At 36.8% G+C, this 16,738-nt stretch overlaps 1 protein-coding gene across 4 annotated transcripts in view; it reads right to left on the bottom strand.

Annotated features, from left to right (window-relative positions):
- TANK (TRAF family member associated NFKB activator) overlaps positions 1–16,738 on the bottom strand; it is a 188,255-nt gene that overhangs the window by 109,272 nt on the left and 62,245 nt on the right. For 3 of the 4 annotated variants that reach the window (XM_053698361.1, XM_053698364.1, XM_053698362.1), the window contains exons 2-5: positions 12,739–12,850; positions 12,503–12,651; positions 10,529–10,640; positions 1,298–1,437 (exon numbers count right to left, since the gene is read on the bottom strand). In XM_053698361.1, coding sequence (XP_053554336.1) covers positions 1,298–1,437; positions 10,529–10,640; positions 12,503–12,601 — 351 coding nt within the window. In that variant the 5' untranslated portion in view covers positions 12,602–12,651; positions 12,739–12,850. The remainder of the gene's footprint in view (positions 1–1,297; positions 1,438–10,528; positions 10,641–12,502; positions 12,652–12,738; positions 12,851–16,738) is intronic. The other variant, XM_053698363.1, reaches the window with a different exon arrangement.

The following is a 16,738-nucleotide window of genomic DNA, read 5'->3' as shown; positions in this document are numbered from 1 at the left end:
ATACAGGACTCTCTGAAAATATGTGGTGTGGCTTTTTCAAGATGCACAATAAGGAGGCACTTGAAGAAAGATGGGCTGCATGGTTGAGTCGCCAGAAGAAAGCCATTACTACGCAAATGCCACAAAGTATCCCGCTTACAATACACCAAACAGCACAGAGACAAGCCTCAAACCTTCTGGCACAAAGTCATTTGGAGTGATGAGACCAAAATTGAGCTTTTTGGCCACAACCATAAACGCTACATTTGGAGAGGAGTCAACAAGGCCATTCCTACTGTGGAATACGGAGGTGGGTCGCTGATCGTCGTATTGGGGATGTGTGAGCTACAAAGGCACAGGAAATTTGGTCAGAATTGATGGCAAGATGAATGCAGAATATTATCAAACATAACCCCTCATTTTCCACTTCTTGATTAGAGTTTGAACACTGCTGATTTGCATTCTCAATTCCTTGGATATCTTTTATATCCCTTTCCTGTTTTATACAGTACCTTTTCCTGCAGATCCTTTGACAATTCTTTTGTTTTCCCCATGACTCAGAATCCAGAAACGTCAGTGCAGCACTGGATGAAAGATGCAAGGGTCTGTCAGGAGTCCAGAAACTCATTGACCTTTTATACACACACACACTAATTACAAGCAAACAGATCACAGGTGAGGATGGTTACCTTTAATAGCCATTTAAACCCCTTTGTGTCAACCTGTGTGCATGTTATCAGGCCAAAATCACCAGAGTATGTAAACTTTTGATCAGGGTCATTTTGGTAGTTTCTGTTGTTATTATGATTTTAAAAGAGTAAACACAGATGACTGTTAATAAATGGCTTCAGCCAAACACTAACCATGAGTGAAAGAAAAGTTTTTGTGCTATCATTCATATTCTCTGAAAAATGGCCAATAAATCATAAATTCTGCCAGGGTATGTAAACTTATGAGCACAACTGTATGTGATATCACTCCTTTTTATGCTTCACTTCACTGTTTTTGTCCCTTTGCTTAACAAGGGAGGTCACAAGCAAGCAGATTGGTCTTTTTCTAAACGCTGTTTTGATGTGAACTGCTGAGCGCTTTACCATAATTTACCCCTTTTTTTCTCTCAAAACAAAGATTAGAACCATGTCCACATGCAAGGTGCCAACCTCAGACCCTAGGATACGGATTGTTCTGTACGCTTTATATACCAACTGCCCACCCCTTGTCATTCAGGGCACTGAAAAAGGTTACTGTATAAACCATTGATTTTATTGTGTATAAAGATTTTTTTGTGTGTGTACAGATAACTAACTTATATTTTTACCTTATACATTTTTTCTCTCTGCATGCTGAGTTTTACTTGTTCCTGCAGCTGCTCATATGTGACGCTGGTGGCAGCCTCGTTTCTACGAACCTCTGAGTTCTCCAGTCTAGGAGACAGTGGTGCACCGAAAATACCCCCTGCTGAAAATACACTCATTAGTTTAAACTCCTGCTAAGCACATAAAATAGAAAATTATTTTAATTCTAATTAAAAGGATTTTGGGAATGACAGGTGCTCTTGTTTTGGAGATTTAAGTTAAAGGTACACAAAACCCACATTTTTTTTTCTTTCATGATTCAGATAGACCATGCGATTTTAAACAACTTTCCAATGTATTTCTATTATCTAATTTGTTTTGTTCTTTTGATATCCTTTGTTGAAAATAATACATAGGTAGACTCAGTAGCTGTTGATTGGTGGCTGCACATATATGCCTCATGGCTCACCCAGTGCATTCAGCTAACTATCAGTAGTGCATTGTTGCTTCCTCAACAAAGAATACCAAGAGGATGATGCAAATTCTATAATAGATGTACATTGTAATGTTGTTTAAAATTATATTCTTTGGCTTCTAGCCATCAAGCCATCGACTTTCTTGCATTCGACGGCACCAATACGCTCGCCTAAGATCGCCGCCATGGACCTGAATACGTTTGCCAAAATTATCAAGAAAGCTGTAAAAAAGCCGCGCACCAAGTACGGAGCGATGAGCAGCGGACTGTTGTTAACTAACAGTCATCGATCTCGCTGCTCTTCAGCTTATTCGCAGCTTTCTTGGTACCCTATCACTAAGCACCCACACTACTATACTGTTTACCCCCTACACCGCCACTCCCGGAGCCCACCGCAACTCTAATAAAGTGTTTAACCCCTAAACCGCCGCTCCCGGACCCAGCCACACCTAAATAAAGTGTTTAACCCCTAAACCGCCGTTCCCGGAGCCCACCGCCACCTACATTATATGTATTAACCCCTAAACCACTGCTCCCGGAGCCCCCCGCCACCTACATTAAATTTATTAACCCCTAATCTGACCCCCCTACACCGTCGCCACCTACATTAAATGTATTAACCCCTAATCTGACCCCCCTACACCGCCGCCACCTACATTAAATTTATTAACCCTTAATCTGACCCCCCCTACACCTACATTAAATTTATTAACCCCTAATCTGACCCCCCTACACCGCCGCCACCTACATTAAATTTTTTAACCCCTAATCTCCCGCCCCCAACGTCACCACCACTATACTAAATTTATTAACCCCTAAACCTAAGTCTAACCCTAACCCTTAAATCTAAATAAATATTCCTATCATGAAATAAATTATACCTATTTAAGAATAAATACTTACCTATAAAATAAACCCTAAGATAGCTACAATATAACTAATAGTTACATTGTAGCTATTTTAGTATTTATTTTTATTTTACAGGCAACTTTGTATTTATTTTAACTAGGTACACTAGTTATTAAATAGTTAACTATTTATTAACTACCTAGTTAATAAAATAAATGAATTACAATTAAATAAAAATTAAAGTACAAAAAAAAAACAAAACACTAAATTACAGAAAATAATAAAATAATTACAAGAATTTTAAACTAATTACACCTAATCTAATCCCTCTAATAAAATAAAAAAGCCCCCCAAAATAATAAAATTCCCTACCCTATACTAAATTACAAATAGACCTTAAAAGGGCTTTTTGCAGGGCATTGCCCCAAAGTAATCAACTCTATTACCTGTAAAAAAAAAAAAAAAAAAAAAAAAGACAATACCCCCCCCCAACATTAAAACCCACCACCCACACACCCAACCCTACTCTAAAACCTACCCAACCCCCCCTTAATAAAACCTAACACTACCCCCTTGAAGATAACCCTACCTTGAGACGTCTTCACCCAACCGGGCAGAATTGGTCCTCCAGACGGTCCGAAGTCTTCATCCTATCCGGACAGAAGAGGACCTCCAGACGGCAGAAGTCTTCATCCAGGCGGCATCTTCTATCTTCATCCATCCGACGCGGAGCATCCTTCCAGGCCGACGACTACCCGTCGAATGAATATTTCTTTAAATGGCGTCCCTTAAATTCCAATTGGCTGATAGAATTCTATCAGCCAATCGGAATTAAGGTAGCAAAAATCCTATTGGCTGATGCAATCAGCCAATAGGATTGAAGTTCAAACCTATTGGCTGATTGGAACAGCCAATAGAATGCGAGCTCAATCCTATTGGCTGATTGCATCAGCCAATAGGATTTTTGCTACCTTAATTCCGATTGGCTGATAGAATTCTATCAGCCAATCGGAATTCAAGGGACACCATCTTGAATGACGTCATTTAAAGGAATATTCATTCGTCGGGTAGTCGTCGGCCTGGAAGGATGCTCCGCATCGGATGTCTTGAAGATGGACCCGCTCCGCTCCGGATGGATGGATGAAGATAGAAGATGCCGCCTGGATGAAGACTTCTGCTCGTCTGGAGGTCCTCTTCTGCCCGGATAGGATGAAGACTTCGGACCGTCTGGAGGACCACTTCTGCCCGGTTGGGTAAAGAAGTTTCAAGGTAGGGTGATCTTCAAGGGGGTAGTGTTAGGTTTTCTTAAGGGGGGATTGGGTGGGTTTTAGAGTAGGGTTGGGTGTGTGGGTGGTGGGTTCTAATGTTGGGGGGGGTAATTGTATTTTTTTTTACAGGTAAAAGAGCTGATTACTTTGGGGCAATGCCCCGCAAAAGGCCCTTTTAAGGGCTATTTGTAAGTTAGTGTAGGGTAGGGATTTTTATTATTTTGGGGGGCTTTTTATTTTATTAGGGGGATTAGATTAGGTGTAATTAGTTTAAACTTCTTGTAATTATTTTATTATTTTCTGTAATTTAGTGGGTTTTTTTGTACTTTAGATAATTTTAATTTAATTGTAATTAATTTATTTTAATTTAGGGAATTAATTTAATTATAGTGTAGTGTTAGGTGAAATTGTAACATAGGTTAGGTTTTATTTTACAGGTACTTTTGTATTTATTTTAACTAGATAGTTAAATAGTTAATAACTATTTAATAACTATTGTACCTAGTTAAAATCAATACAAAGTTGCCTGTAAAATAAAAATAAATCCTAAAATAGCTACAATGTAACTATTAGTTATATTGTAGCTATCTTAGGGTTTATTTTATAGGTAAGTATTTAGTTTTAAATAGGAATAATTTATTTAATGCTAGGAATATTCATTTAAATTTATTTAAATTATATTTAAGTTAGGGGGGTTAGGGTTAGACTTAGGTTTAGGGGTTAATAAATTTAATGTAGGTGGTCGGCGGTGTAGGGGGGTCAGATTAGGGGTTAATCAATTTAATGTAGGTGGCGGCGGTGTGGGGGGGCAGATTAGGGGTTAATAAAAATAATGTAGGTGGCGGCGGGCTCCGGGAGCGGCGGTTTAGGGGTTAATAAGTATAATGTAGGTGGCGGAGGTGTAGTGGGGTCAGATTAGGGGTTAATATGTATAACGTAGGTGGCGGGCGGTGTTGGGGCGGCAGATTAGGGGTTAATATGTATAACGTAGGTGGCGGCGGTGTTGGGGCGGCAGATTAGGGGTTCATATGTATAATGTAGGTGGCGGCAGTGTAGGGGGGCAGATTAGGGATGTTTAGACTCGGGGTACATGTTAGGGTGTTAGGTGTAGACGTTCCCATAGGAATCAATGGGATATCGGGCAGCAGCGAACATGAGCTTTTGCTGCTGTCAGACTCCCATTGATTCCTATGGTATCCGCCGCCTGCAGGATTGAAAACCAGGTGCGCTGGGCCGGAATAGTGGCAAGCGTACCTGCTAGTTTTTTGATAACTAGCAAAAGTAGACAGATTGTGCCGAACTTGCGTTTGGAACATCTGTAATGACGTAAGCATCGATCTGTGTCGGACTGAATCCAGCGGATCGTATGTTACCTCACTATATTCTACTTTTGCCGATCTGTAGGGTTTGATAACTACGGCGAATCAGGCTCGCCACAAATACGCTGCAGAATTCCAGCGTATTTGTGGTTGACAGCTTGAAAAAAAGAGGCCTTTATCTGAATCATAAAAGAAAATTTTTGGGTTTTGTGTCCCTTTAACACCATACCTCAGAATGTACCCTTACCGTATTAAGTCTCCCCATAGAGAAACTTGGTGATTACTATTTAAGTGACATGAAATAATTATGTATTCTAAACAAAAGATTAGCATGAGGGCAATTTGCAGCTGTATTAGTTGTTTTGTTTTAATCATGAAGAAATAAGTAACATGTTAGTTTTCATTAAAGGGACACTGTACCCAAAAAAATTCTTTCGTGATTCAGATTGAGCATGAAATTTTAAGCAACTTTCTAATTTACTCCTATTATCAAATTTTCTTCATTCTCTTGGTATCTTTATTTGAAATGCAAGAATGTAAGTTTAGATGCCGGTCCATTTTTGGTGAACAACCTGGGTTGTCTTTGCTGATTGGTGGATAAATTCATCCACCAATAAAAAAGTGCTGTCCGGAGTACTGAAACCAAAAAAAAGCTTAGATGCCTTCTTTTTCAAATAACGATAGCAAGAGAACGAAGAAAAATTGATAATAGGAGTAAATTAGAAAGTTGCTTAAAATTGCATGCTCTTTCTGAATTACAAAAGAAAAAAATTGGGTACAGTGTCCCTTTAAGTAATGTACACAGTCAAGGTGTAACCAAAGTTTCACTAGGTTTAAAAACCTGTTATCCTGTCTCGGCTATTGGGGCCAGTTAGGGACAATTGTAAGAGTTACTAGATTGAGCAAACAAAGATGTTACGGAAAATAGCAGTGCTAGGCTTGTAAAGTCTGGATTGTTCTCTCCCAAATCTTGTGAATAGTGCATGATTTTAAATTACAGGCTAAGGCGGCAAAATAATAATGAATGTATATTGCAAAAGTATATAGTGTATTTAATATCCTTTTAATGATGCTTTTTTTTTTTTTGATTATCATTGCCTGAGTCCAAAATCATTATGGCTTTAAAATTAGTTGTATTACATTAGGCAATAATGTCATACAAGCAAGATTCTTTCAACACAAAATTTTTATATTAGGATCGAAAAGAATAAAAAAAATTTTTGCTTGCCTGATACATTATTTGCTTTCACGATGGTGAAGCTCCACGAGACATCACGTGGGATTAAAGTCCAGTTCTACAGGAACCACACAACAGAGCTTTAATCCCTCCCACTTTCCCATGACTCCTTAGTCATACATATGGCCAAAAGAAAGGAGAAAATAAGAAGGTAGGAAAAGAAAAGTGATGTAAAACATGTACAAACTGATACTTCCGCCAACTTTTATGTAAAAAAACAAGGATGGGTTTCTACGACTCTCACCATCATGAAAGAAATGAATGTATCAGAAGCATACATTTTATTCTCTTTCAAGAGATGGTGAGATTCCATGAGACATTATATGTGGGATCCAATAGCCAAGCTGTGAAGTCCATGAGATCCCCATGAAATAGGACGGGAAAAATAGTTAAGGCAGGTAAAAGTACTAAACAGGCACTGCAGCTTGTAAAATTTTCCAACCTAGAAGTGCGAAACATGTAAAAATGTTAGAATTTGGCAAATGTATGAAGAGATGACCAAGTAGCTGCCTTTCAAATCTTTTCAAAGCAAGCTTCATTTGTAAAAGCCCAGAGGTGGTGACTGTTCTGGCAGAATGGGGGAGACTTCCCTGCTACTTGGTATGCTACGCAAATCAAAGTTTTAAGCCAAGCTGCCAAGGTAATAAGTGCAGTAGCTTTTTGACCCTTTCAAGGACCTGACAAATGGATTACCAAGGAAGTAGAATTTCTGAATTCTTTAGTGGCTTGAAGATAAATTTGGAAGACCTGTTACTACATCCAAGTTAAGAAGTACTCTCTCGAGTGGTTTTCTTTGGCACTCGACAGAGAAATGGGACTACAATTTTCCGATTAATGTTTTCAGAAGAAACAACCTTAGGAAGAAGAGTAGTTTGTTTTAAAGACTGCTTTATCCTGAGAAAAAAATAAAACAGGAAAGGGGAATCACGTTAGAGTGGAAAGCCAAGATAAAGAGAACCTTTCAAGACAACAGCTGTATGTCTAGATCATGCATAGGTTTAAATAGCTAAGCCTGAAGAACCCTCATGCCAGAGCAGTTCGAATAACTGAAGCCCTTTTCTGTTTTATACTGGCTAGTAAAACAAAAGGAGGAAAGACGTAAATCAGATTAATAGATGCACTGGTCAGTCACTTGTGGATCTCAAGAACTGTCACAATACGGGGGTAGCTTGTAATTCGAATGAGAGGCCATAAGGTCTATATCTGACCTTCCCCAATGATTCACAATCTGGTGGAATACTTCCCGATTCAAGGACCATTTGACAGAGTGAAAGTTTCCCCAATCATTCACAATCTGGTGAAATACCTCCTGATTTAAAGGGACAGTAAACACCAGAATTTTTGCTGTTTAAAAAGGTAGATAATTCCTTTATTACCCATTCCCCAATTTTGCATAACCAACACAGTTATAATAATATACTTTTTACCTCTGTGATTACCTTGTATCTATGCCTCTGCAAACTGCCCCCTTATTTCAGTTCTTTTGACAGACTTGCATTTTTAGCCAATCAGTGCTGACTCCTAGGAGCTTCACGTGCCTGAGCTCAATGTTATCTATATGAAACACATGAACTAACGCCCTCTAGTGGTGAAAAACTGTCAAAATTCTTTCAGATTAGAGGCAGTCTTCAAGGTCTAAGAAATTAGCACATGAACCTCCTAGATTTAGCATTCAACTAAGAATACCAAGAGAACAAAGCAAAATTGGTAATAAAAGTAAATTGGAAAGTTGTTTAAAATGGCATGCCCTATTTAAATCATGAAATATTTTTTTGAGTTTACTGTCCCTTTAAGGGCCATTTGCCAGGGTGAACGTTTCACCAATGATTCATAATTTGGTGGAATACTTTCTAATTCAAGGAGCATTTGCCAGGGTGAAAGTACTGACGAACGAGGAAGTCTGCAACTCAATTGTCCACACCCAGAATGTAAATTGCTGAAATCTAGCAATGATAGTGTTCTATCCAAGTCAGAAAGCAGGCTACCTCTTCCATTGCTAAGGAAGTTCTCGTACCACCTTGGTGATTGATGTAAGCCACTGCTATGACACTGCCTGACAACATTTAAAAAAGAATGCTGTCTGAACAGGGGCCAACTCTGGACAGCCCTGAAGATTGCATGGTGTTCCAGGATGTTGATTGGTAGCCTCCTGAGGAGACCAACCTCCCTGCTTTTTCCAGGAACTCCAGACTTTGCTCCAAGTAAGTTGGCACCCTTGGTAATTACTATTCAATTTGGACAAAGAAATGAGGCTTGCCGAATCAGTGACTGGCAAGTCTGCCACTAAGTTAGAGAATGTCTTGAAATCTAAAGAGATCTTCTGAGACAAATTGTTATAATCTTGATTCCACCGATGCAACATTTGAAACAGCAAAGAACGTAAGTGGAATCTGGCAAAAGGTATGGCATCTGAAGCCGCTACCATGAGACCAACTACTTTCATGCAGAGAAGCATTGTAGGAAGAAGAGTTTGATACGAAGAACACAGGACTTCTGCAATTTCAGTCTGTGAGCATATGCAAAAGAAAGTTTCATTGCTATAGTCTATGATGAAGCCCAGAAAGGCGACTCTGGAAAGACTAAAGTCCATGTGAGGGAATAAAAAAATATATTTGGGAATCAGAAACAAAATTGTACTTTAAAATTTGCACAACTATTATTATTAAGGGGGCTTATTCTATGGCTCTGAGAGGAAATTGCTGTGTGTCATCAAAGATGGCCACCATCTTTGAGGGAAAGGAGAAACAGAATAGTTTTGGTGGGAAAAAGTTAACTCCTTGAGGTCTGCACAGAAGGATTTTCAGAAACCTCTGAAAAAGGAGCTACCCAGCTTCAGAAATGTTTGTGATCATTTGAGGGAATGCTGAGAATGAGGACCAGAGTTCTAGTATGTGCTAAAACTTGCACAGAAAAAGAGAGACACCACCTAACTTTTACTAAAAATGTGTAACAGGATGTCACTATGTTCCCAGGCTATGTTCATGCTAATACCCTATTGGCTATGTGAGTACAAATACCTACTTAGCTGTCAGCAGTCACTCTTCTGTGCTTACAAAGATGCAGGAGACCCTCTTCCAGTAGAGTAAACACTAACACAGGATCTAAGGAAGGAGCACTTTGATGCACCAACAGCAGAAGACTGCAAGTCCTAGCGAAACATGTGGCAGGCAAGAGGCAAACTCCTAAGGGAGAAATACTCTCACTGTCAATGTACTCATTTACACCCCTGTCCTATTCCCCGCTCTCTGGTCAGTCTGAGAACTACTTTCAACCGATTAGTAGATCAGCACTTCAATTTTTACCATCACTCCTAACTATGGAACCAAGGGAAAGTGGGAAGGATTTAAGTTTTGTTGTATGGGGTGTTTTGCTTCCTTCTGTAGGACTAGGCTTTAATCCCACATGTGGTGTTTCATGGGCTCTCACCATCTTATGAAAAAAATGACATATTGAATAACTAGCAAACAAGGGACAGTAAACACCTTGAGATTTTTAAATAAAATATTTAAGTATGTGTGGTGAAACAATTTTGCAAAATATATTATTTACTTTAATCCCTTTTCATGTTATTTAGCTCTGAAAAAATAGTAATTTCTAATTCCCAGAACTTGCACCCTGCAGACTTCTCAATGCTTTCCCTGCTACATAAATGTACCTATGTGGCTTTATCAGATAACAACTGCAAAACAATGTACTTTATATTAACTTTATGACAGTGGCAAACCTTGTTGTATGTCGAGTACAGCCCAGATTGGTTCCTCCAAATAAGGCATACAGTGGAGGTAGAATGGCTGTTGAAAGTAATTTCAGTAATTGCAGTAAAAAGGATGTTAAGATATGTTATTCTATAGCAAGGTGGATAATGTCCCTATTATTATAAGTCTATTATTAAAACCTTTGGAACAAACAGCCATAAGCCCCCTCTCCCCCGAGTGTTGACTCCATTCTATTAAATATTTGAACTTTAAGTTCAATACAATGTGTGGCCTCTACCATGTTTTCAAACGGTTATAAATGCTGAGTAATTCTAGCGTCATTAGGAACTCTGACAAAAACCATGTGTAATCAAGAGTGTTCTATAAATCGTACAAGGCAAACTGACTTACCTTTACTAGAAGCGGCAGTAGAAGCAAGTTCAGCAGTCAGTTGCTTCACAAGCGCTCTTAAGCTTACTATTTGGTTTTGTTGATCGAGCAGTTCCTTTTCATATCGATCCTTCTATAAAATAAAAACAAGAATTGTCTAAGATGCAGTGAAGTTAATGTGATGTGTGTATATACGCATAATATAAGTAATGACATCATGAATTAAATCAGCTCTGACATCACACATGACAATCAATGACATAGTTGCTGACATATCTCATTCACTATTAAATTGTTGACGACAGTCTCTCTCATTCATCATTGCTCAAATAACACAACAATTATATATCTACAATGTGCAAAAATAATTAACAAAATACAGAGCATAATTTCACAGATGTAGAAGACATATGTAAAAATATTTTTTCTTCCAATAGCAAAAGTATAAATTAATAAATTTCTAATTAATATGCAACACAAGTTGAGCAATGAAATAATTACAATTTATACAAATTTATAATTTAGCTTAAAATGAGAGCTAGATTATAATAAAAATAATACGATGATGATATGCTCAACCGACAAAACTTTAATTATAAATATACTTTATTTTTATAACGTTTATTTTTAAATATTTATAATAAATAATATGCAAAAATAATAAAGCTTAAATTGAACATCTTCTAATTAACTTGAAAATAGATGACGAATTTCCTTATCCAAAAATAAAAATGTATGTAATTGTGTCATTGATGATGACAGACTGCATGTCAAGCAAAATGTGATTTCATAGATTATTGCATTAATTGGCATGCGTAATGTCAACAATGAGGTCATCAATGATGTCAAAACATTTCTGAGGTGAGAAGGTCTCTTTGCAGAATAAATTAACTATAGAGCAGTTTTAATTAAATATTTTTCAGTGCTCATCCAAAGTTGTAAATAAATATACATACATACACACACACACACAAAACCCCCCGTAGATATTTATAATTAAAGGCAAAGAGAAACCACATTTTATTTTATGATTCAGATAGAATGTACAATTTTGTTTACTTCTATTATAAAAATGTATTTTGTTCTATTGGTATCCTTTGTTGAAAAGCAGGTAGGCAGGCTCAGGAGGGTGCATGTTTCAAGAGCACTGTATTGCAGCAGTTTTGCAAGCATGATTTTAGTAATGCTAATGTAAAAACTTTGCTGACATCTATTGGTCAAAAGCAATCTTGTAAAACTGCTACCATATAGTTCTCCAGACTAATGTATTCTCTTCAACAGAGAATACCATTAGCATAAAGTAAATTGGAAATTATATCCTTTGAATCATTAATGAAAAATTAAATTCCCCTTGAAATAGCATACAACATATCCGAACATTCAGGTTCGAGTGGCAAGTACATCATGTTGTTGTCTAATACATTTAAAACATTTCCAGGTTTGACTCAAGACTAAAGTGCTTATACATTTTAGTCACTTGGACAAAAGTTGCACCAGCCAAATATTTTCTGCACAGTGCTCAAAAACATTAGAGGGAACATTGTTGTATGTGTGGGGTCTAATATATGGGATAACAATCCATTACTGTAAAAAACCTGCTAGATAAGAATGGAAAAGATTGTTATAGTACAAACATCACAATATACATTTATATTGGTATGTAGCAGATTTAAAGGCACATTCTAGTGCAAAAACTGACATATTCTAATGTATTAAGAGCATGTCATTGTTTGCACTACTAAGGCTTCATCTCTATAAATGTGTGACTGCCGCTGTTATTTGGCTGTTCTCTTGCACCCATTTGTGCCTCTAAAAATACAGAGTTGGAGCATGAACAGGGCAAATATTGCAATTTCTATTGAACTTTCAGTTTAAATGTGGGTTGTTAACTTTTTTCCATAAAAAGAAGGTAATTCATGAAGTAGTCTTGTAAAAGAGTGAGAAGGCAAAACCATTGTTACAGTAGATTAGACAGAGAGATGTCAAGATGGGTACCTGTTGCTCCCACTTCTTTTTGCTTGCTTCTTTATCCATGCATGCCTGACGATATGCTTCGTAGGCTTTGTTAAGCTGGTCTGCCATGTTTTTTTCCATGTCTCCCAATTCTGTATCATCACTAAAATGATGGGTTAAACTGTAGCAGTCTGGAAAAGTAATAATGGAACAACATGAATTAATTACATCTATATTAGCGTAAATAAAGTTAAAGAAAAGGTCATTCCGAAAAATACCTTAAAATTTATGACGTCAAGATTTTCTGACTAGAAATTATTCTAAACAGTTATCGGTTTCATAAAAATGCATCTTGGTGAGGTAATCTGTGATGGGATTCTTTTTTCTTCCCTGGGTATACAGAGAGGAAATAATTAATAAAACAGCATACTATCTTCTAAAATGAACTTTAGTGTGGCATAAATACAACATAAAGTGTGTCTCTAATCACTAAACTGCTCCAGTAAAACAAAATGTCATTAAACTATTCATTTTGCACAGTAACTAGCTTAGCTTGCTCAGTGCTTTATATATTTTTTTATTGAATCTGAAATACTAAAAAAAAATATGACAGGAGACACAGTCACACATGGTAGACAAGAGGGTAAAAATACACATCTGTAGCTTGATTTCTGGGCATATGCAATAAAAAAGCCAATAAATCATCAATCGACTTCCAGTGATGGTAAACTCTCCCCTTTTTAAAATCAGATCTGGAATGTAAGCGCTATTTTAGATGGAGTTTTATTCATCATGTGCAATGAAGATGCGCTATAACTTAGTTATTAATATAGATATGAAATTTAAATACCCCAAGTTACACCACTTACTTCAAAAGTCATATGCCATATGGGGAGAGTGCTGATTGGACAACAATTCAATCTGTTAGCTCACAGAAAATTTTACTTTTGAAGTGGGCGGAGGAGCATACAGTATTTGAATTTCATATCTATATTAAAAAGCATGTTATACTGCATCTTCATTACAGCTAATGAATTAAACTTCATCTAAAATAGCGCTTACATTCCAGATCTGATTTTAAAAAGGGGAGAGTTTACTATCACTTTAAAGTGAAAGTTAACCCTAGCGTTTGTGAAACCATTGAAACAAAAAGGGGACTTTCATTTATGAAGTATAAAATACTTCATGCAAAAAGCTCCTTTACTTGTTTCAAGTGATCGCTGTTCTGAGCTGCTAAGGCAGCCCACGGCACAACGCTGTTTTGCTAGAGAGTTGACGTTTTCACCTCTTAGCCAATAGCTGTGTGGGAAATCCAGCTTGGCGCCCTTGGGAGCCGGATTTCCCCACACGCTATTGACTAAGAGGTGGAAACATCACCCCTTAGCAAAACAGCGTTCTGCCATGGGCTGCCTGAGCAGCTCAGAACGGTGAACTCTTGAAACAGATAAAGGAGCTTTTTGCATGAAGTATTTTCTACTTCATGAATGAAAGTCCCCTTTATTTATTTTAATGGTCAATCTTAGCATTTCACAAACGCTAGGATTGACTTTTACTTCAAAATGATTGTAAACTTTACTGAATTAAAGGCCAGTATTAAATAATACTCTTAAAAGCTGGGACATTTTAATTCAATTTATTTAAGTTTGCAATGATGGTTATTTAAAAGCTAAGGGACAATATAACCACTCATTTGAAATCTCTTGTTTTGCATTATGGGTCTACATAACATAAAGTTGCTATGGAAATAGTTTAGAATAATAAATATTAGAAAGCTCTGAAACTATGCCTACCTCTTCCCCAGTATCCATAGTGAACTCAGTTATGTACAGTATAGCCTCATTTCTTATATGTAACTTTGGATTGCTTACCAGATTTCTTTGAAAATGTGTTTTGTGAGGAAATGCTGGAAGTTTTAAGTAAACCGATTAAAGGGGCACTAAACCCAAAATTTTTCTTTAATGGTTCAGATAGCGCATGCAATTTTTAGCAACTTTCTAATTTACTCCTATTATTAATTTTTTTTTCATTCTCTTGATATCTTTATTTGAAAAAGTAGTTATCTAAGCTTAGGAGCCGGCTCATTTTTGGTCCAGAACCTGGGCTGCACTTGCCTATTTCTGGCTAAATGTAGCCACCAATAAGCAAGCTCTATCCAGGGTGCTGAACCTAAAATGGGCCGATTACTAAGCTTTTACATTTCTGCTTTTTAAATAAAGATAGCAAGAGAACAAATAAAAAATGATAATAGGAGTAAATTATAAAGTTGCTTACAATTGCATGCTCTATCTGAATCATTAACTAAAAAATTTGAGTTTAATATCTCTAAGTATTTTTGGAGTTATTAAATGTACTTAGCTAAACCTACAGCAAAACCACTGCAACAATGTTATACAATTTGGCATGCAGATAAGACAAGTAGTGGTTGCTTAGATATAAAAGTTTAAAGGGACAATAAACTGCTAGGTACAACTACAATAGCATAGTTACTACTCATCATACAATTATATGTCATCATGTGCTTGCAGTACTATTTACAAATGTCTTTTGTTTAATCCAGTACAAGTTCCAGTTAGTGAAGCTCCACATCTACATACTGGGCACCTCCATCTTGGAGATTTGGAATTCTTGCACACTGTGACAGAAGTGCTGTACATTCAGAGATCCGCAATATTGCTATCTTTTTGACAAAACGTATTAGGCACTTCAGTTTATTGTACACAATACAGAGCAGGAGCTATACATTTTTGCAAAGGCTGCATTGCTCTATATTTTTCCAGAGGGCTTTTTTTTTTACATTTGTTGTGTAACTTTTTAAAACTGTGTAAACAATTGCACAAATGTAAAGTATCTGCTCTTTATTGTGCAAAAATCAGACAAACTCACTGATCTGTGAATGCGCACTGCTTCTGTCACAGGGTGGATGAATAGATGATCTCCAAGATGGCTGTTCCCCAGTATAAAGATGTGGAGCTTGACCAACTGGCACCTGTAATTGGTTAAAAAGGGACACTGAACCCATTTTTTTCTTTCATGATTCAGAAAGAGCATGCAAATTTACGCAACTTTCTAATTTACTCCTATTTAAAATTGTCTCTCTCTTGGTATCTTTATGTGAAAAAGCAGAAATGTAAGCTTACAAGCCGGCTAATTTCTGGTTCAGAACACTGGGTAGCACTTGCTGATTAGTGGCTACATTTATCCACCAACCAGCAAGCGTTACCCAGGTGCTGAACCAAAGATGGGCCGGCTCGTAAGCTAACATTCTTGCTTTTTCAAATAAAGATACCAAGAGAAAGAAAAAATAAATAAATAGGAGTAAATTAGAAAGTTGCTTAAAATTGCATGCTCTATCTGAATCATGAAAAAAGAAAATGGGTTCAGTATCCTTTTAAAGTAAGATAATGTTCTTGTAGAGAGATGCAGGTATAGGAGGAAAAAATCTATAGCACCCTGCTACTCTAGCTGTATCTAGCAGTTTAGTGTTCTTTTAAAGTAATAGATTCTGATTTATTTTGAGCATGCTTAACAGAAGTAAATCGCAAAAACTATAAATAAAGGGAACTTCGGTCCAAATCTGGTGAAAGAGGTTTGTGGGAGCAATCCAAGATCCTGGTTTCCAAAATTAAACTCCCCACCCCAGATAATTTAATAATATAATACAATATAGTTTAATCTCTGAAAATCCTTGCTTTTTAAAGATTAATTTAAAACTTAAATTCTGTTAATAATGTATGTCTGTGCCTTTCAATTTTAAATAATACACACATATTATAAATATACAGTATATATATATATATATATATATATATATATATATATATATATACACACACACACACTGGCATGCTCACTGAAATAAATGGCCAACTGTAATCTGTAACCAAAGTTAATAATCTATTTAAATGGCCACTATAGTAGAAAAATTACCTGCTCTAATTTGTTAAAGCGTGTCATTTTAAGACTAGTGATCTCAGTGACCAGTAGTAGTACTACTGGTCCCAAGCTGATCCAATCAGTTGCTTTAGTGGCACGACCCCACTGTGTAACTAGCTCAGCTGATTTATTCAGCATCCCAATCAATACTTTCTACAATTTTTTTAAACACTTCTAGGGTTAGGCACACAGAAGTTCAGGGGCACTGGTCTTACAATTACAAATTAAGCATGTCATTTTTTTTTTTTACTATAATGTCCCTTTAATGCTGTGGCATTTTAGGGTATAAGCCCATTACTGTGATAGATATAAAATGTATAGAAAATGTAAATCTCCAAAACAGTG

Source organism: Bombina bombina, chromosome 1 (genome assembly GCF_027579735.1).
Source record: "Bombina bombina isolate aBomBom1 chromosome 1, aBomBom1.pri, whole genome shotgun sequence".
In the NCBI taxonomy this organism is placed as follows: domain Eukaryota; kingdom Metazoa; phylum Chordata; class Amphibia; order Anura; family Bombinatoridae; genus Bombina; species Bombina bombina.
This window is presented reverse-complemented; position numbering and strand designations above follow the sequence as displayed.